Source organism: Callorhinchus milii, unplaced genomic scaffold (assembly GCF_018977255.1).
Source record: "Callorhinchus milii isolate IMCB2004 unplaced genomic scaffold, IMCB_Cmil_1.0 Scaffold8, whole genome shotgun sequence".
NCBI lineage: Eukaryota > Metazoa > Chordata > Chondrichthyes > Chimaeriformes > Callorhinchidae > Callorhinchus > Callorhinchus milii.
In genome coordinates, this window is record NW_024704749.1 from 16,230,411 (window position 1) to 16,252,241 (window position 21,831).

The following is a 21,831-nucleotide window of genomic DNA, read 5'->3' on the forward strand; positions in this document are numbered from 1 at the left end:
AGAGAGAGAGAGAGAGACCGAAATGACACCTTATTTTTTTTTGTAGGGTGGGAAAAAGAATCGAAACTATTGGGAATACCGATGCGTTGAGGAGAGGACAGAAATGGGAATTAAGCAAGCCATCTATTTTAAAGGGTATTCCAGGTTTTCTGTGTGTGTGTGAGTGTGTGTCTGTGTTTATCTCTGTGTGTGTAGGTGTGTGTGTGTGTTTATCTCTGTGGGTGTATGTGTGTGTGTTTATCTCTGTGGGTGTATGTGTGTGTGTGTTTATCTCTGTGTGTGTGTTTGTGTGTACTTGGTTTGCTGGGAGAAATAATCTGTCTGAACCACAGGCAGTGCTGGTGGGTGAGTGAAATGATACCTTTGAAATGTTAACAATAATAATAATAATAATAATAATCGTTGCATTTGATACAGCGCCTTATCACGTCTTAAGAGACGTCTCCAAGCGCTGCATGGAATCTACCGCAAAATGAATCGGACTGTGTCTTGCGGGCGAAACAAGGGAGAGAAAATAAATACTTGTAGATTTCATATCATTTCATTTCATGTGATTTTTTTTAGGTGTTGGGGGAGAGGTGGGGGGGAGGGCGGGGTGGGCAAAAGATTATTTTGTCTTGACAGAAAATGGTGGCCATTAAGATATCACACATATTTAAGATGTGGTGTGTGTGTGCGTGTGTGCGTGTGTGGTTGGTGGGGGGAAATATTCAATATCTTCCTTATATCGCCTGCAGTCTGTTTTTTTGTGGGGGGTAGAAGGAAACGTGCCATTTGATTCCCATCAACACCAACAACAACAGCACAGAGCTTATTGGATGAAAAAAAACTGGAGGAGATGTAAATTGAAGACGAGTGAGTGCATTTTGTCAGCGAAAATCTTCTTAAATGTTTGTGGGAAGAGATTGAAGGGTCCCACGATGCCTCCGGGGGGTCAAACACCCCCCCCCCAAAAAAAGAAAAGAGGCCGATAGAAAGACTCGCTATTGATTGTCCAAACGCAATTCTTGTCCTATTTAAAGTCGGAAACCGAGAATTGTGTGTGGACATCCGTAGCTGGATTTTCGTATTCTTCGCCGGGACCAAACCAGTGCGTTTACCAAGAACCGGGAGAGGATCCGGACACAGAACGGTGAAAGCTGATCACACATTAAAATTAATAGCTGATCTCGCTTCGCTACAGAAACAGGTACGAAAAGGCGATTGATTTAATTCATTCTGCACTTACTACTTACTGTGGTTGTGTCTTAGTTAAGACATTCTGTCCCAACTCCCAACACTGGGACCAACAAGGCTTACGCACTTATTATTATTTGCAGGAGTCAGTCGTCTTAAACTGTATGAACTGTCAGCTATTCATTCATTTTAATTAATTGTTTTAATGTAATATATATTTTTGAAAAAGTGTCAATGATGTCTTTCCAGCATTGTTCGCGTTAAATGGTAAATATTAGTGGTAGCGATGCAAAAAGACTGGTGTTCAAGGTTAAGATCACAGCGATGTAAATTCTTCACAGATCACTTGTTTGTTTATTTTTTTGCTTTTGGAATTGATATTTTACATCAATGTTTCCTCCAAAAAAATCAAAAAATGCGAAATTCATGCTAAGAATGATAGGGTTCTCTTTATGTTCTGTTGTCAGCTGTTTCTGTGCTCTGTAAATATGTTTCTTTATATATAAATACAAATAAAAACGGTGAGCTTAACATCCTCATCAACTTTCACCACAAATCTGACTGATGTGATTTAAGTGCACGCTTTTTTGTTATAAAACAAAAAAAATAAACTTGTTTGTAGAGATACACATAACATCCACCAAATACATACATATACATGAAATTTGTTGTTGTTGAAACACAGAATATTCCACTTGAAGTTTTGCAGCGATTTTTCTTTTAACAAAATTGTAGAACTGAGGAGATTTTGATTTGTAATATGATATAAAATCTCTGTGAATTGGATGTTTTGTTGTGGTGAAGTAGCATTGAAGGAGGTCGGTGTCTCTAACGTGTTATTTTCAATGGTGAAATCCGTTTTAAAGCGGTTAGATTCATTCTATGTGTAAAATATATATATGCACACATATATATACATAAAATGAATCTAAACACTTCAGAATGGTCTAAAATAATCCAATATATGTAAACATAATACACTAATAAAGGCACACAACAGGGGAACAAAAGAGAAAGCCCTTTTATTAAGTTATTGAAATTTTCTTCAGTCAGTGTCATTAATATTACACGTCGAACCATGCTTTATTGTCTAGTCATTTGAGATTGGATGCTCCAGTATAAAGTAATACTGGTGGAGGAGAGGGAGAGAAAGGCACACACACACACACACAGAGAGACTCAGAAAAAAGATTAGGGACAAATAGAAAATGAAAAGACTTCCTACAAGCTGCATCACACGTATAAACGTTAGTATATGTTGAACATGTAAAAGGAAACAACTTTGTATTTATTTCCTTTTAAAAAAAAACACCAATAAATGTTAACCAGGGGGGAGAATAGGGGGATATTCCTACAGCAAAGAGGGTAAAATTATAGTAAAGAGCGTAACTTCCTTTTTCCTTACCAATAGATAGAAATTACTCCATTTTGAAGCGGGGAATCATAGAAATTTATAGATAGCACGTTTTATCTGTTAGCGAGAACTCCTTTGCTCGGTGCAGTGTTTGTATCCCGAACACTGTGCAGGTCAAACATTACATTACATGTAACAAATGAACGGTATCTCTCGGGTGAACAGGAGAACGCAATTGTTTCAGCTTCACACACAAAAAAGGACAGGTTTGGATTTTCTTCAATAGCGTCTCTGATTTCTTTTCTAAATAATAATAATAATATAAAAAAAAAGGCCACTTTATCCACCGTGTAGAGTTGAAATAAACACAATGTTATCTCGGTCTTCAAGTTTATAATCCAGCTGTCCCTGCAAGGGATACAAATATATATTTATTGTGTGTATGGGGGGGTGGAGGGGGTTGAGGGGGAGAAACACCTTTGAAATAGATGGCTCAATACTGATGCTCAGTGTATTTTAGTACAAGTTGTAACATAACACGTGGTTTTTTTTGTAAAAATATGAAATGTTAAAAAATTATTTCGTTAAAATGTCCCACCAAAGGCACAGTGATGGCTCTCATTGGGTCTAGTCATTTATATTGGAACATTTCACCCAATAATATTGCAGTGAATTCTCTCCCTTCCCCACCTCCCCCACCCCCCACAATCCCCCTTTTCTGGCAATAATCCAAAGCTCCCAAAATATTGTTTGGAAAGGAAGTCTGGTGACGACTAAATTGGACCCCGACTACTGTATATCCTGGACCGAGAGCCAGATTCCTCCCATGGCCAGTGAATCAAATTGATTCAAACGCTGGCAGGTTGAACAAGAGAAAAAGGAGACTTTTTTTTTAAAAACAAAGAGAAAGCGCCACTTCCATTTAAACACATGGAATTGAACTATGTGTTGCCTCATCGAATTCAGTTTCCATTGTAACAGCAGCCATTTTCTACCTGGTCTGGTAAAATGGAGGGCATCACTCCGAATCCTTTACAACAAAATTAAACTTAGTTCAGCACATCCATTCATAAATAGAACTATTCCCGCTTTTTTTCCCCACCAGCCGAAAATAAACCTTCAAGTCACATCAGTCCAAAGCAATGGTTTGGCTCTAAATACCAATCGCTTCCCCCAATACATACACTACACACGAGAGGAGCTGCCAATATCAAGTCTTGTTGGCAGTGTCTTCAGACGGACAAGCACAACCGTTTACATTACTAACACTTCATGAAAATGGCATTTCAATGAAACAGAACAAAAGAGCTCACCACCATTAGCAAAACTCTTTCACACTCAAAATTTTCGATATACATCAATGAAATGTAATAACTTTGTTACATATTACGAATGCTTTTTTTGGGGGGTGGTTTGGGAAGGGGGGAGGTATTCACTAATTAGGTATTTACTAATTCGGTCAAGTGGTGCAAGGCAATTTCTGACCATAATCCACTCCATGTTTCTGTAACAATTGGATGGTCATTTCAATCAAGACAGTTGTATAGTAGGGATGTATGAAATTCTCAGCTTGGTTTGGAGACTACTCTTAAGCATGGTGATGGGTTTCTGCATGTGTTAGACACCCAGCTGACTAAATAAAAAGATATGCACTAAATCCGGTCAAATGGTGCAGGGCAATTTTTATCAATAGTCAATTCCATGTCATTGTCATAATTATAATCGGATGGTGATTTCAATAAAGACAGTGGAAACAGAAATTATTATTGAAACCAAACAATTCGGAGTCTGTCATACCAACCATTAGTTCCCAGTCAGCTTCATTTATTAGAACCAAGATCCCAGGTCTCCTGAAAGCACAGACACCACACAATTAAAGAAGGGCTCGGGGTTGGGACAGGGAACGCACAGCCCTACCCCTGCCTGGTTCTCACTTGTCCAACTTAGTAATGTTTAAATTCCTGGAGTGTTTGTGTGCATCCACTGCCAATTACACACTGGCAAAACAGACCGGGGGTCTTTGGCTTTGACTGGGTTTATTCGGAAAGTCTGGCTGTTTGTTGATCAACGGATTACTACAATAAGAGAACAATATTTTTTTTTGCAAGAAATTGCGCTCTGTAATGCAGTCGGCCTATTTGAAAATAAATATGTTGGAACATTTTCAGCTGTATTTGAATTTTATACTACACCAAATGCAAGAATCAATAAATCAAAATGCACCCATTTTATATTGCACTGATTTCCAATTAGGCATTTGACACAGGGCTTTTTCAAGAAATATATTGTGCAACCGGATTTGGATGGGAGAGTTTTCTTCTGTTGTTCAGTTCAAGGGCATGGTTTGTCTCCACCAGTACACTGTGATGTCAATCCAATCATTGAGTCATGAAATTGACATCTTGACAAAACGGCTGCATGGATAATAATTGTGTGTATATATATATTAAAACACACAACAGTGCAGAAAATGAATTAAAGTTTCGCAAAACGCATGCACAATCACATCTTGAAACAGTAACAGCAATGCACACAGATAAAGCCGATAACTGCAGGAGATATGAACTTACTGTAGTAATAATAATAGTTTTTAACAAAAAGTATATGACAACTGCAACTATTGTAGAAATGCATTAATTTGTCAATATTGATTTTGCAGGTTATACCATATTCACCTTTCTTTCAGGTGACTGCATGTTAGAGCTTTCTAAAATAAAGGAAATCAACTGAGGTAGACCTTATGTGATAGATATTCAGTGCACTAGGTAGCAGTCAAATTAAGAAATCCTGAATGTTTTTTTTCCTTCTCTCCAGCTCAAAGGAGCTGAGGCCGGTGTAGATTTCCCCCATCGAGACCAGCAAACTTGGTACAGAACCTGGGATGAAATTTGGAATTTTCCTGAATAACACACAGCAACATCTTACATATGGTCCGAAATTCCACCTCGTCATTGCCTGTTCAAGAACATTTTGACTTAAAATTTGATACTGGACAGAATTGTGGAATATTCTTCAATTCAATCTTAATTTAGAATGATTTCTTTTTTTAAAGAAAACTGCAAAAAACCTATTTCCAAATTTATACAGAATTTAGGCCTTTCGGCACGATCTTACATTTTAAAATCAAATGGTCTGAATGGGCTTGGACTAGATCGAATTTGGAGCCAAAGTTCTTCACGCCCATCCTCCTTTTAAGATCAATGCATTTGCTTAGAAATACACAGTCACTACACTTTACAGTAAATCCTGTAGAGGTGACAAAGACAATTATAAAGCAGCTACTCATTGCATTTGAGATCAGCTAACTCATCACAGACCTGGGATTGAACTTGGATCTTTGAGTCTGAAGGCCTGTCTCACACTTGGCAGTGACTCATGGGTTGGGGGTGGGGGGGGGGAAGAGGTAGAACGTCAATACTTTGTGCTTTATCAGATTACAACATTCTCCACATACTGAGTTGTTGCTCATCCCATTGGAATTGTTAATCACATCGCTTCAACCATTAAAGTCCCCATCCATCTGCCCCACTCATTTGCCACGTGTATAAATTCAACAACTCGAACCGAGTTGGTTCAATCGGGTTGTTGCCATTGCTAGGAGAGCCTGATCAACAATTATAATTAAAAAGAAATAGTGGGGTCAAATCTGTGTCATTTCTTAACCGTATTTCTTAACTAAATTCCCATTGACTGTGTGGGAGGGGAGTTCCTATGGGTCAGCTTGATGTACAGGAAGAATTCCCGTTGGCCTGACTCACATTCCCTTATTAAGAAATATCGCAAGTTTAGACGCCAATAACAATACACTTGTTTGATTGTGCATTGAAGCAAATCACAGAAGAGTTAGTGAAGCTTAGTGACTGCAGTTGGATAGGCAACATGGCAGCTAATCTGTTTCCAACAATGTGAGCAGCAATAAACAAAAAACAGTTTCCATTCTCGGAAATAATCTTATAAGCTTTCCTCAAACAGACATATTTACGGTAGTTGTCTGAGCTGCCATCAGTTGTTGCTCATCCCTAATTTCCATGCCTTATCCCCCAGCTCAGGACCAAATTCCTGACTGTTCAGCACCTTGCGATGTGCTCCCGACGTGAAAGGCGCTATACAAATGTAATTTTGTATTGTATTGTATTTTCCTCCACGGCCAGATAGGTAAAGGGCATTTGTGGACACAGGTCTGAGCCATTGCTGACTGGAAGGTTGACTCAGTCTGTGCTGAGTTCGCTGATCTGAGTCAGGTCAGTAATTAGGGATATAATCAGCCTCAACACCCACGGGTTATAAACCAGGTAAATCAGGCTGTGTCATACTGTTCCTACTGTCTTTTATTTCTTTTAAATTGATTCAAAGATTTTGAAATAAAATAAATTGAAAAACTTATGAATGACTGCACTTACCCATCACCACACTCCCCTGCACCAGCTGATTCACAAGTGCAAATCCCCATAGTTTAAAAGCTCATGTACAACGAGGAAATGCACAGTCACTTGGCAGCGTGCTGAGGCTGAGAAGGGGCTTCAACTAACAGTCCCAAATGCTATCAGAGCTATTAATTTAAAGAGTCTACAAATAGAAGCCATCAGCACATCATTTAATGATCAGAGCCAGAAGAAACCTGTTTGATCCTCACACTCACTTTAATTGTCTCCTCAAAACTGGAGCACTGCACACTTGAAGCCACTCGATATGCCCTGAATGTTAAACAGAAAAACTGCTCAGGTGTAGGCTCTGTCGTGAGACATCACACAATCATCGGCCTTACGTGACTGTGGGCCGATCAAGAGCGTCTAAGCTCAGACCATTGGGGGTGTGGGGGGCTGTGCAGAATACTGCAGGAAATATTAAAGGCCTGTGAAGGAGCTCGGGGTCAAAATAATCAGCCTCCACACAGATACTTAAACACTTGTCACAACAGGGACATTATAGCGGGAGATCCCTATAAATACGGTAAATGTCTTAACAAATCACGAGTGCATCTCGTACCCTTGAGTGAACGATTCCGGGGAAAATAATGAGCTTCATTAATATTGATGAATCACAGCCGCCCCCTAAACTCTCAGCTCTTGTGCGAGACCACATGAGAGGCAACACCGATTGTTTATGGCTTCCCTCACATTCATGAATGATCCCCCTTTAATGTTGTGTTTTTATTCCATTATTTTATTTTGCTGGCGAGGGAGGACAGTGCGATGAATAGCAGCTGAATCTCCCCAATCGTTTGCAACACCAGGACCAATTTCATGTGGGATTCTCTCCTCTCCCACCCTCCCCACTCCATTCCCCTTGCAGCGAGTTGCCGTCATCTGAGGGGGAAATACAGTGGGGGCAGAGTGCGGGAGGGCGGTGTTCATGGGGAAAAAAGGCTTATATGCATTCCCTCAGGGCATCCAAAGTCGTGAAGTGTGGCCCCCAATCCTCAATGACTTTTGGCATCTTCCAAGAACATGGACACATAATGTTATTCACCGCATGTCCACCGAGGTATTGGGAATCAGGTTTACACTTACACAGTGTCACCTTGAATGAAAAGCTCTGGCCTCTCCTTGAGCAAATTGGTTTTAATCCACACAAGAAGCTGTCGGACATCCCCTGAAAAAAACAAAACACAGAAATGAGAATCAGTGTTATTCAAGAGAGCAACTCTTTCCTAGGTCTCTGCTCATCGCATCCTATAACCAGGAGGTGAAGAAGAATTGAGACATTCACAAGGACTCCCTCTCTTTGTTTCTTCCTTCCCATAAAAAGTGGCTGGCTAGTCCCTTTTCTCCCCAGGGAAGAGATTGGGAACTTGGGTAATGAACTAATAGTGTGGCAATGAGCAATACTTGGCTTGCATGATAACACAGCAGTACTGTAGGTTGCATCAAAGGGTGCCTAACTAACACCAGACCAACACCGCCCAAACACCAATAATAGGTTAAACTTAGAGCAACTGAGTATGCTGAACTCCTACAGACAGGCTTGTATGCACCATCGCATCGAGTTCTTCGGCACTTGTTATCTTAGTTTTTATTTATTCAGTTTCTTCACCAGAGATACACACCCAATTCAATCTGCATGGAACAGGTTCTGACCAGTGAATCAGTACAGCTAGTGTAAATGGGTACAGCATATGTAAATAAATTGAAATAGAGTGTACGTGATGTATAAGGTGCAAACTTTAGTGAGGATCAAAGCATCCAGTTAATGCAGTAAATCTTGAAACCGGGAAAAACCGATATTTCTAAAGGGTTTGTTAATAAGGAATCCGGGATTGCTCCAGGTAAGTGGAAGTACGTCACGCAGACACACGGGAACACACTCCACTCTGACGCAGTCTCTTCCGGAGCAGAGTTCCCCCCCGGTTCGATGGGAATTCTAAAGGGATTCTTTATTAAGGAATCTCATTAAGAAATGCTGGGGGTTGAATTTTGTTCGTGTGACCTTGACCCGAATTTTTTTTTAAAAATTGTGAAATAAGGATAATAATAATAATTGCATTTGATACAGCGCCTCATTGTGTCGTTGAGACGTCTCAAAGCGCCTCACGGAATATATTGTAAAGCGGATTGACATGTGAACGGGATATTCAAGAAAGGCGAGAGAGCCTTGGTGGATACTGGGGACCCGTCAGCTGGACCTCCACAATGAGAAAAAAGCTAATGGAATTAGTCATTAGAAGCACAATGGAGCATGAATCAACAGCCCCTTCGTGTCAGGAGCTGGGGGGGAGGGGAGGGGAAAGAGAGGACAAAACAAAAGGGAGCAAATCCCTTTTGCCAGTCACCTTGAGCTGCCCGTTTGCTTGGAGCCAGACTGTCCCTCTGTCAGGGGAGGGAAGAAAATCAAGTCAGAGCAGGGTGCTCGACTTTCATTTTGTCACAGGGAAGAAAGACCGAGGTGTAATAAAAGTATGCGGACACCAGCAGTGTCCACTGAGCTGGAGATTCACTTTATTATCAGCCGTTACCTTGCATTTCACTTTACAGTATATTTTGTGAAGCCCTGTGAGAGTCTCAACGACGTGATATGGTGTTATATCAAATCCAAGGATTATTATTGCTTTTATTATTATTAGAGGTTAGTTTACAGAAGCACACTGTAATAGAAGGCTTGTGAGCATTTTCCCGTGGATGTGAAATATGAGCAATCAGTTGCAGAAGCTAGTGAGTCACTCAGGCCGGAATCACTCGATCTACACCAATGCCAAGCCAGGGTCATCATCTCAGCACAAAATGGTGTTCGCTTCCAGTTCACATTGACTCACGACCATACCATCTGGCCTGCAACTGCCCCTTTGTCCTGGGACCTGCGCAGTGACCCTCATTGTCACCCTGGGTGGAAGGCACTATATAGCACAACTTGTTGCTGTTGTTACTCTATGTTGTGCACCATTGGCTGATGGATCGCACAATTGGTGTCATCATCTCTCTATGTTGCCCCCCACCCACCCCCACCCCCTGCAAACAAAGGCAATTGGGGTTTATTTTCACGCAAATGAGCCAACTCAGTCTGTTGTCTATTTGACCACAGGTAGCATAACAGTTAAGCCGGATTCATTCTCACTTGTATGCCAGCACAGACACGAGGGGCCAAATGGGCTTCTTCTGTGCTGTACATTTCAGTGGTTCTAAGGTGTGCGGACGTCAAGTGAAGGACAGGATCAGGAAAATCTCAGAAGATGTTTATGAAAAACCTGCATGGAAGAAATAACATTATAAAACGGGGAGGACAATGCTAACAGGACATAATTCCATAAGATCCATTTTTCCTGCCGTAGATGTTGTAAATCCTTATGTGGGAAGCAGCGCAAAAGGTCACATAAAATCTGACTGTTATTGATTTCATCGTTCAACCTTGAGGGTTGTGTTTTTTTAAATTTTAAAACAAATACAATAAGACGGTTTTGTTGAAATATTTCAGCGTGTGGTTCCCCCCCACCACCCCCCCCAAGCCTTTTGGAAGAACGTTACAGAAGGAAAAGCGATTTCCGCAAGATTCCGGGTATCAAGCGGTTAAAGCAGTCAATGCCAAATTACCGCATTCAAAAGAGTGACTTCAGCTTGTATCACAGCGAGCGCTGGTGCAAGGCAGAGGCCTGTACTGAGTGCGCAGTAACACAGGGGGCTCTCTTGTTGCCAAGGGTGTCCTGGGAGTTATGTGCACGAGCTCCGTTCAGTGTGGCACCGCAGGTACGCGGACTGAGAAACCACCCCCAGCAGCCCCTCCGCTCTGCCTTGTGTCGGCGGAGCCACAGAGGGCGAGCCCGCTAATGGGGAAGTCATTTATCAGGAGCTGCACTCGAGACTTCAGGGTCATCCAGGCTGTCCCTGTGACTTCAGTCTCCCAACCTCCCCCAGCGGATTCCAGGTCCGTTTCACCTTTTGTGCTCCCGTCACCGTGGAGACGCTCGTCATTTGTTACCGTTATGTTGGAGCCGGGCGCTGGGTGGGGTGGTGGTGTGGGGGGGGGGGGGGGGAGAGATGGTGGGGGGAGCATGGTGAACGGAGGTGGGAGAGGGTAGGGTCGGGGTTGAATGGGACTGAGCAAAGAGGGTGGGGAGGGAAAGAGAGAGAAAACACAAACATAAGATGTTTCTCAAACCAACCCCCCCAAAACCAGACGTGAGCTTTCCCGCAACAATCATACAAAGGGCAACAGAACCATTCCTAGTTTATGGCTTCAAGGAGCAAATCCATTTGGCAAGAGCAAAGGCAGGGGTCCTGAAAGGCAGAACACACAGCACGGGTACCTTCCTGTCTATTTATAAACACTCAATGCGATGAGGCAAATGAGGTTGAAATGCAATGTCGCATCAGTTGATGCAACAACGTCATATCAGAAATATAACATGCGATTCTGCGGTCTCTTTTCTACTGCCCTTGATAGAGGTGCCGCACATTTATTGTTTTAAAATAAATTCCTCTTCAATACACGTCACTAACAACTAAACGTAATTGATCCTCCTGCGCTCCCCCTTCCCCGCCCCCCCCACCCCTCCTTCCTGGGGCCTGAAATTCCGCCTAGTCTAAGCCTGCGACGCCACCTTGTCTTAAAAATTTAAGGTCACCTAACATTGTGAAAACATTCTTAAATAGGAAGGAAGTCAGTTTTCTGCTGTTCTTAATCGAAGCTGAAGCTTCCAAATTGGAGTTGCATTTAAGGATATTCCACCATGCTTACATTTTAAGACAAAATGGTCTTAACAGGCTAAAGTGAGGCAGCATTTTGGGCCATCGAAAACGCACAGATTCATTTTGGAAGTTTGTTTCTATGGGTCCCAGCCGCCTTCCAATAAATGGCCCGAGTAAGCATTCTTCCTATGTGAGCCTGGATAGTGAGTGTCGGCAGGTGATTCATCCATGAATAGAGGGATCACTGCAGCCGAACCCTGATCTCCTCCTCATTTGACATTCCCACCCACTGGCTTTTCAGCAAGGCTGAGTACACAGTAACCGGGAGAAGGATCCCTGCCTAACCCAGAGAGTTGCATCTAATTATAATAATAATAATCCTTGCATTTGATACATTGCATCAACGAGACATCTCAAAGCGCTTCACAGGATTTTACTGTGAAGTGTAATGACTATGAATTTGTAGGCAAACACAGCAACCAATTTGCACACGGCATCGTCCCACGAACAGCCATGAAGTGAATGATATTATTTATCCAGAGCGGGGAGGTGGGGAGGACGTTGGCTAGAACACTGTGAGAAATTCCCTTTCTCTTTCAAGTAGTATGTTTGCCTGAACAGGCAAATGGACCTTGGTTTAATGTCTAATCCAAAAGATGGCACCTGCAACAATGCAATGGAGTGTCAGCCTAGACTGTGAGTTCAAAGCCCCAGTGTGGTGTTTAAACTCACAACCTACTGACTTGGTCTGTACAGGTCCCTGTGTGAGGCTCAGCTGTGAAGCCACTTGCAATTGTTTGTGGCGGAGTGGGATCAATGTGCCCCCAATGGCCTTCTTCACTCCTGTATTCCGACAAATCCATTATGCCTTTCACTCAGAGTAGTGCAGCTTTGTACAGCGATGCACCAAGTACACTTGAGTACAAGTAGTAATGAATCCACTGGGTGTCCAATATTTGCATGGTACGACAGTGTACTGTACCATGTATTGAACTCTCACTCTGAGCCAAATGAATTGAAAACAGTGAGCATTCTTGCAACAACAAAGTGACATTGAAATCCAGTTCAGGTCTTTAGCGGTCAGCCAGCTGACATGTGCAGAACTACAATCTGAATGAGCTGGGGTGTATGAATAAAAGAAAGTGTTAGCCAACAGATGCAGCTCAAATAAAGCCTTCAACAGAGACAGAGTCGAAATGTTGCTGATTCCTGATGGGTTTTAGGTTTGAATAGTTTTGACGTGCGCATGTGCGAAATCTTTACCTTTCAATCTCTCCCTCCTCCTTTTATTGTTTTTTTTGCAAAAGAAAACTCTTCAGAGGAAGACTCAAGATCCCTTTAAGAGACGAAGGAAGCACGACATGCCCACGTGTCACAGTCCCACCCGCAACAATGGCAGCTCATGTTGGCAAATCGTTTGGCTTCCACCACAAAGCACCCAGATGGCATTCTCTGCCTCACAACAATGGCAGCAAACACGAGCCAGCACGTCTGCCGCACGAGCACTCAAATGCTTTTTGTTTTGATGTAAAACGTCGGATAATGACGCCCTGTGTCCCCTCAGATCTTTGTTTGTCCCCCCAAAAAACCCTGGGATAATCTTAAAACCGCAAGATTCACGACGGACATATGTAAGGGGGCAAGCCAGTTGCAATTCAACGCTGGGGCCAGAGAAAAATAAGTTCTAATTGCTGTAATAAATTAGAAAGACACATCAAGCTTCACTGATAGCCTATTAGGGGTACAGGCACTATTAGTTGGAGCGCTGTAGACATTCATAGGGTGACAGGCTTTAACCACACTCTGGATTCAGTGAGATCATCTCAGCCAATGCAGTAATTAGGTTAGCAATTGGCCTCAGTGTCCCTCGGTTGGGAAAATTACTTAAGGTTATAGCTAGGTAGATGTCGATATATGATGCCCCCGTTCTCTATCCCGCCTCCCCCCCACTCCCTCGAACAAAGACAATTTAGGCAAGATAATAATAGTGGTCCTTAAGTTTGTAATAGCGGATTTGACGTCAAGAGGATGTTGAAAAGAGTTTCATAGGGTTCACTGGAAATAATGATAATAATAATATTTGCATTTGGAACATTCACTACCATCCCGCTAAAGAGTTCCACCTTTTGCCAAGTCCCCAAAAACCAAACAGGGGTGAGAAGAAAAGGAGGGCGGGCGCACGTTCTGAGTTTTTCTTTTTCTGGTGATAAAATTCATCGGAAACCTTTGTAGCTTGAGTTCACTTGAACGAAGCTGGCCCCAAGGAACCGCTGCATTGTTGGAGGTGCCATGCGTCGGATGGGACGTTAAACCGAGGTCCCCTCACCCCATCTACTCGTATTGCAGGTGGACTTTAAAGATCCCACAAAAAACAATGGCATCAAAGCAGGAGAGGAGCGACATTTGCCACAGGCGGAAGGTCTGCGGCAGGCACGTAAAGCATTTTGTACAGCTTTAGGCGGAACCCAGAACCCCTGTTCTGTAAACCTCATGGTAAAAGTGGTGAGAAATCCTAAGTTCAATTGCTATTATTAGTTGGGTAAAAATATACCTCTACCCTCACTTTCACCACCCCCCACGTCCTCCCCACCCACCACCAAAAAATGAATTCAGGAGGCAAGCTGCAGCATCAGTGACTACATTTACAAGTGAATGGGAAGCAACAAAGAGCTGGTTTGTGTAAGAATAGGACAGAAGATGGATTTTCACAGATGTTGCAAAGAGTCACAGCTCATTGTTTAATTAGGCAGAAACTTGCCTTTTAAATGTGATTTGCACAGAAGCACAGCGCGTTTAAACTTTGTTCAGAGTTCAGCAAACACCACTCTTCAAACTAACACAGAATGACCAGCTGGTAATGAGGAGCGTGTGAACCGAATATTAAATAGTTCAGTTCCCCTCTTCACCTATGAGATGAGGAGCTATATTTATTTTAAAGGGACAGCACCATTTGAACAGATTTGTCAGAATCAATGTGCATTGGAGTATGCAAAGCTCTCAATAATCACATCAAGGGCCACAAACTTATCACACTTAGGAAGACTGGGTGGCATTGACGGTTGTAACAGTGTGCACCACCTCTGGGTTTAGATCGAGGCTGAGCAACAGGGTGAACTTTTCCCTAAAACAAGCATAGCTTGAATGTGCCACTGATAGGCATCACATTGGCAATGTCATTCAGAGAGGCCTCAATATGGCTGTTGTAAGAAATGAAAATGTCACACTCTTGTGAGGTTTGGGGGAATAAGCCTAAGCCATATTGTTGGGACAGGTCGAAGAAAGAAAGAAAAGAAGAACTTGCATTTTTATAACGCATACAATGTTGAAACATCTCAAAGCACTTCACAGCAATTACCGTCAAGTGTAATGACTTTTTGTAGGCAAACGCAACGACAATTTGGCGCACAAGAAGGTCTGACAAAGAGTCGTGAGGGAAATACGCAAGAAGTACTGAATGATAGTTAGAGGTGATGAAAACTTTACTCTATTTAAGCATCGCGGTGTATCGTAAGACATCAATTGTCAGGTTCAACTCATGTGGTTGTTCATAATCAAATAGGATTTTGTGATTCAGAAGGCAATGTGAGATCTGACTCAATGTGGAGTCTTTAGGAGATCCGGAGACTGGGCATTCAGGTTTGTCTATAGAAACAAACGTTCAGTGTAAAACCGTTATGAGTAAGATGAGTAAGATGAGTACTATTATGAGCAATAGTTGAGGCTACAATTGGCTTCAGTGGGGAGGGGGAGGACAAAAGTCAGATCTCTCACATTTAGCTTAGTCTGGATTCAGAGCTCAGTTTTTACATGAACACACACTTTATATTCCCATTTCTTACACTCTGAATTGTACAATCTTGATATAAATTCAATGTGTATTCCAGCGAACTGCACAGTAAACATTTTCTATTTCATCAACTTCAACAGACTTCTATAATGTACCCCCAGCTGATGTACTCCCTCCCCTTCTGTCCAGCTCAGCCGAGATCTAATATTGGCTGATCAATTATGTGAAGACGGTAACCACCCCCCCACAGGGCTCACTAGGGCTAGCTGTTTTATTGTTGTTTGTTAGATGGTAAAGTTCCCTCTCTTTCTCTCATTTTTAGTCTCTGCAACAACTTGCATTTATAAAGCAGCCTTCACGTAAGGATGAACATCTCAAAACGCTTCACAGATAACCTACGAAGCACTGAGCAGGCAGGGAGAATGAAGAATGATGACCAAGGATGCCATGAAAGAGAAACTTTGTAAGGAGAGTTTTAAAGGCAAGCTGAGAAGGCGAAGATGGTTAGGTAGAGAGTTCAAGAGGGCAGAGGCATAGTAACTGAAGGCTCCTCACAAATGAGGAGCGAGCGACAGCCCAGAATCAGAAGAGCTGCGGCAAATACATTACACGTTTATATAGCACCTTTCACGTAAAAGAATACCTCAAAGAAACTTACAAAAGGAGGATAATTCACAGAGTGTAATGTAGGGCAAATGTGCTGTGGATATTTGCAATCTTTCGACATAAAAGTTTGAAATAAAAAGTTTATTCTCTTACAAGGTTGGCAACCTCATTTAAAAGAATATAAGCCACACTCCTTCGATAAGAAACCTTTAAAAGGACCTATTGCATCTTTTGGTTATGAAGTAAAGACGTTTTGTTCCCAGACAGTGTTTAGATTTAATACAGAGAGATTCCTGGCAGTAAAGCTTTGATGGAGCAGAAAGCCTTTCTTCCCCCCTCCACCACTCCCTCCCTTCTGAGGACGATATTGAGAGTGGCTCAGCAGGACAATTGTCACGGATAAGGGTGCATTGTTGGAGCAATGCCATGGTTGCCTAGCACTGCTGCTGTCTCTGGCTTGTACCATCACTGACCTAAGGAATGGGGGGGAGGCGGGGGGAGAAAACTACATGCTATCAACTCCCAAGTACAAAAGGGGGAAAATGCCATACTTTAGTCATGACAACCCACGATCACACTGGGGGGTGGGGGGGAAGGGCTGATAAATAAATAATAAATGTGATGGGGGTTTATTAATTGGGTCTGGCTGGCAGAACTGCACCTCCCACATGGTGGGACAGTGCCACTAGAAGCACAAATAAAAAGTTTTCAATCCAAAAAAGAGGAATGAAGGAAACAGGGCTGAAAACAGGGCCAGTCAAAAGACGGAGATAAAAGCCAAAACACTTGTTTAAACTGTGAAGGTAAATACCCCACAATCACTATTGAAAGGAAGAACTTGCTTTTTTTTAAATGGCACCTCATCCCATCAAATTATGTGAAAGTGCCTCAAAAGTAATTATTCTCAAGTGCGGAGTGTTTCTTGTTTGTCGATTTGACATCGACTCTACAGTCCAGAAGCGAGTCAGTGTTAAAGATCACGGTGGGAAATATATGATGTCAAACACTGCAGATTCATTCAGAGTGAAGTCAGGAGATATTTTCCATTACATACACTCTGCAGGAAAGCTGCAATCTTTAACATGGAGAGGTTAACTTGTTCAGGGTTGGGGGCGGGGAGGTGGGGTGTGGTGCACTGACAAAAGGTGGACATGACACCACTGGATTTCCTACAAGTATCATGACCACTGTGACATTATCCTCATGATCGCTCATAACTGGAATCCCTGATACTGAAGAGAGACACCGATTGCTTCCAGTTTGTCAGACATCTTCACGTTCATAACTCTATACTATCCACTCCCTTTGCTTTGTTTCACGTCTGGCCTAGACACAGGTGCAGTGCGTGACATAACCATGTTCCATATGTGACGGTGTCACCCTCCATGGTCACATTTGGAATGTGATTATTGGCATGCAGCATAGGTCATGCCAGGAGAGACCTAAATGTTATATATAATCACCGTGGAAATGGGAGCAGAGACCAGAGTACAGTATCTATGTTGACTCAAGATACTAAACTGGGGGAAGTTGCAAATAACAGAGAACGGAATGGCTAAATGTCTATCAGGATGGATTAACCTAATAGCATTCTGACACTCACAATCAAGCTGAGTGTCAGCATGATTAAAAGCCACTTGGGCAAAGTACTGGAGGGCACCTGACACCTGTGAAGCTACCACTGTAAAAAGGAAGCGCAAAAAAAATGAAAAATAAAGACTACGATACTCACATTGTTCTGATTGGCTGGGAAGTTTCACGTGTTGTTCCTTAGTGCCATTAAACAAGAGTTCTGCACCACCTCTGAAACAGAAAACCATGAATAATTTGAGTCATGTTGAAGAATACAACACAGTTTACATTTATATAGCACCTTTCATGTCAGAAGGACATCTCAAAGCACTTTACACTGCTGGCTGGGCACTCAAGCTGGAAAGTGGAGTTGAAGACGGTGAGGAGAGAAAAGATGACTGAAACCACTGTCCAAGATGCAAGTCCTGAAGCAAAATAAAGGAGTTAACACTTGCTGCAATAATATACTACAGAAAATCACTGCCCTCCAGTACTTAGAAGTGGCCATTTGTTAGATTGCTACTAACTGATCCTTTCTGCAGAATCCATGCGTAGACATCTGGCGAGCAAAGATCAGCACACTGCACAGTTAATACCCTGCCAACACTCACTATCCCAGCTCAGGTACGATACGAAGAATTGACCCCTATGGTATATGAGTTCTATTTTCAGCTACAAATAGTATAGATCTGGATACTTTGGACAAGAAACACCAAAGTCAGCTTCTCCTGGTGGTTCAGTTGGGACAGCCCCTTGCTAGCTTCAAATTGGGCCATACAGACGTGAAATATCCCAGGTGCAATCCATAGACTGTATTTAATTAGTCCACTTCAGCTCTGCTTCAATTCGTCTCTGAAACCTTGGTCAAGGGACTTAAACACTCCGAGACACTACCCCGCATGAAGGGCGTTGTTGTCTAGAGATTTTATGCGCCTGAACAAATGCTTTGGGATGTCCCCCCATTGTGAAAGGTACTATATAACCATGTATTGTACTTTCATCTACAAATAGTAAGTGCCTCAGTAAAATCTATTTTGAGTCTTCTCGACAAAGTCATACCAAATCAGCCATATGAAATTCAAGGGTTTTTATTATTATTAACACGTCAGTGACACCTGTCGGAAATGTGCCCATTAGTTGATGACAGGAGTAACAGTGACCATGTTATTCCCTACTGTTGAATAGATGGAACACTGAGAGTCCTGTCAGGGTCAATGAATCTATGGCTCAGCATAGCATTACATTGAGGAAAGTGAGTCACCATTTCGGGTCCACGACCCTTTGTCAGAACTAAACGAAGGGCCCCGACGAAGGGTCTGGATCCGAAACATTGACTCACTTTGCTTTCTCCATAGATGCTGCCTGACCTGCTGAGTGTTCCCAGCCACTTCTGTTTTTGTTTCCAAGTAGTGTTCACTCTCCAGGTCCATGTACAGTACACAGAAAAAAAAGCCTGTCAACTGAATCAGCATCTTCAGGAGATCTGATTTGAGGGACAGCATTTGGAACGGAAAACACGGAGAGCAACCCTCAACCACGATGGGCTGAATGTCCTTCTCGTGTCCCGTGAATTAATTTCGCCCATAAAGAAAGAAATTAAGACAGACAGACAGACAGTCAGTCAGAAATATGCCAACAGACATTTGGGAGGGTACGTAGGGCAGCCACCTAAAGAAAGGTAGGAATTTGTTTAAAGCTGTCCATTTGCAGAGGGGGTTGGTGGGGTGGGGTGGGGGGGTTATCAAATTAACCTAAACCTCACACCCCAGGCGCACAGTTATCCATCCCCATTCCCCTCCCCCCAGATTCCCCTCCCCCCTCTCTCATCCCACTCTCTCCCCCCCATTCCCCCTCTCTCTCTCTCCCCCCCCATTCCCCTCCCCCCCTCTCTCATTCCCCTCTCTCTCACCCTCATTCCCCCCCCCTCTCTCTCCCCCCCATTCCCCCCTCTCTCTCCCCCATTCCCCTCTCTCTCTCTCCCCCCCATTCCCCCCTCTCCCCCCCATTCCCCCCATTCCCCTCTCTCTCTCTCCCCCCATTCCCCCCTCTCTCTCTCCCCCATTCCCCCCATTCCCCCCTCTCTCTCCCCCCATTCCCCCCTCTCTCTCCCCCTCTCACCCCCTCCCCACCCCCGGGGGGGCGGGTGGGGGGGGGGGGGGGGCAGCGAGAGTGACAAGGAACTGAGCATCCGGCGGGAGGGGACACCGCGTAACAGACAGCCCCCGTCGCTGTGCAGCTTAAACATAAAGACCCCCTCCTCCCCCCCACCCCCTCCCCCCCCAACATCATTCAAAACCCCCTCAAACCTGAACTCCAGGTGCAAACCGATGGGCGCCGCCATGTTTACCCGGAAGCAGTTCGGCCGCGTCCCCCGGAAGTGCTGTCGGTGTCTCTCGGAGCCACGTGACGCTGATTCAATAGAAATCTATTATTGGGGTCAAAAAAGGGCTCAGGTTCAGCCAATCAGCAGCTGCTCCAGAGCTCCAGCACTGACACTGCACCGTCACCATCAACACCGACACCGTCAACACCAACACCATCAACACCAACAGCACCGACACCGTCACCATCAACACCAACACCATCAACACCAACAGCACCATCAACACCAACACCATCAACACCGACACCAACAGCATCAACACCGACACCATCAGCACCGACACCATCAACACCAACACCACCAACACCAACACCATCAACACCGACACCAACAGCACCGACACCGTCACCATCAACACCGTCACCATCAACACCAACACCACCAACACCATCAGCACCGACACCATCAACACCGACACCAACAGCATCAGCACCAACACCATCAACACCAACACCAACAACACCGACACCATCAACACCAACACCAACAACACCGACACCACCAACACCATCAGCACCGACACCATCAACACCAACACCATCAGCACCGACACCATCAACACCAACACCATCAACACCAACAGCACCGACACCGTCACCATCAACACCAACAGCACCGACACCGTCACCATCAACACCGACACCATCAGCACCGACACCATCACCATCAACACCGACACCATCAGCACCGACACCATCACCATCAACACCAACAGCACCGACACCGTCACCATCAACACCATCACCACCAACACCGACACCACCAACACCAACACCGACACCACCAACACCAACACCAACACCAACATCACCATCAACACCAACACCGACACCACCATCAACACCAACACCATCAGCACCGACACCATCACCATCAACACCAACAGCACCGACACCGTCACCATCAACACCAACAGCACCGACACCGTCAACATCAACACCAACAGCACCGACACCATCAACACCAACAGCACCGACACCATCACCATCAGCACCGACACCATCACCATCAACACCAACACCACCAACACCAACACCATCAGCACCGACACCGTCACCATCAACACCGTCACCACCAACACCATCAACACCAACACCAACAGCACCGACACCAACACCAACAGCACCGACACCATCAACACCGACACCATCAACACCAACACCAACAGCACCAACACCATCAGCACCAACACCGTCACCATCAACACCAACAGCACCAACACCGTCACCATCAACACCAACAGCACCGACACCATCAGCATCAGCACCAACACCATCAGCACCAACACCGTCACCATCAACACCAACAGCACCAACACCGTCACCATCAACACCAACAGCACCAACACCGTCACCATCAACACCAACAGCACCAACACCGTCACCATCAACACCGACACCATCAACACCAACACCATCAGCACCAACACCATCAGCACCGACACCAACAGCATCAGCACCAACACCAACAGCACCAACAGCATCAGCACCAACAGCATCAGCACCAACACCGACACCATCAGCACCAACACCAACAGCACCAACAGTATCAGCACCAACACCATCAACACCAACACCATCGGCACCAACACTATCAGCACCAACACCGTCATCACCAACACCATCAACACCGACACCAACAGCACCAACGCCATCAACACCAACACCACCAACATCAGCACCAATACCATCACCAACACCATCAGCACCAACACCATCAGCACCAACACCATCAACACCAACACCATCAGCACCAACACCAACACCATCAGCACCAACACCATCAGCACCAACACCAACACCATCAGCACCATCAGCACCAACACCATCACCAACAC

General features: G+C 44.1%; 1 protein-coding gene across 3 annotated transcripts; it reads right to left on the bottom strand.

Moving 5' to 3' along the window:
- Window positions 1-2,181: 2,181 nt before the first annotated feature.
- urm1 (ubiquitin related modifier 1) lies at window positions 2,182-19,987 on the bottom strand. Of its 3 annotated transcripts, XM_007900327.2 has the most exons (6): window positions 19,918-19,987; window positions 17,772-17,842; window positions 8,041-8,122; window positions 7,170-7,224; window positions 4,332-4,380; window positions 2,924-2,938 (listed from the first exon to the last, which is right to left on the bottom strand). In XM_007900327.2, exons 1-5 carry the CDS (start codon window positions 19,950-19,952, stop codon window positions 4,351-4,353), a joined length of 273 nt encoding a protein of 90 aa, XP_007898518.2. In that variant the 5' UTR covers window positions 19,953-19,987; the 3' UTR covers window positions 2,924-2,938; window positions 4,332-4,350. The 3 variants fall into 3 exon arrangements, with proteins under 3 accessions (XP_007898515.2, XP_007898518.2, XP_007898517.2); XM_007900324.2 differs by lacking the exon at window positions 7,170-7,224 and having other exon boundaries at window positions 2,182-2,938; XM_007900326.2 differs by lacking the exons at window positions 2,924-2,938; window positions 4,332-4,380 and adding an exon at window positions 5,723-5,902.
- Between the last annotated feature and the right edge of the window lie 1,844 nt (window positions 19,988-21,831).

What these genes read in the sequence shown, in the direction of transcription:
- urm1 (XM_007900324.2), bottom strand. Translation starts at nt 19,952, where the DNA reads ATGGCGGCGCCCATCGGTTTGCACCTGGAGTTCAG. An exon ending in TCCCAGCCAATCAGAACAAT is followed by an intron (nt 8,123 to 17,771) that starts GTGAGTATCGTA and finishes TGTTTTTTTCAG; the next exon opens with GGGATGTCCGACAGCTTCTT. An exon ending in AAGCTGACTGGGAACTAATG is followed by an intron (nt 2,939 to 4,331) that starts GTTGGTATGACA and finishes TATCCCTTGCAG; the next exon opens with GGACAGCTGGATTATAAACT.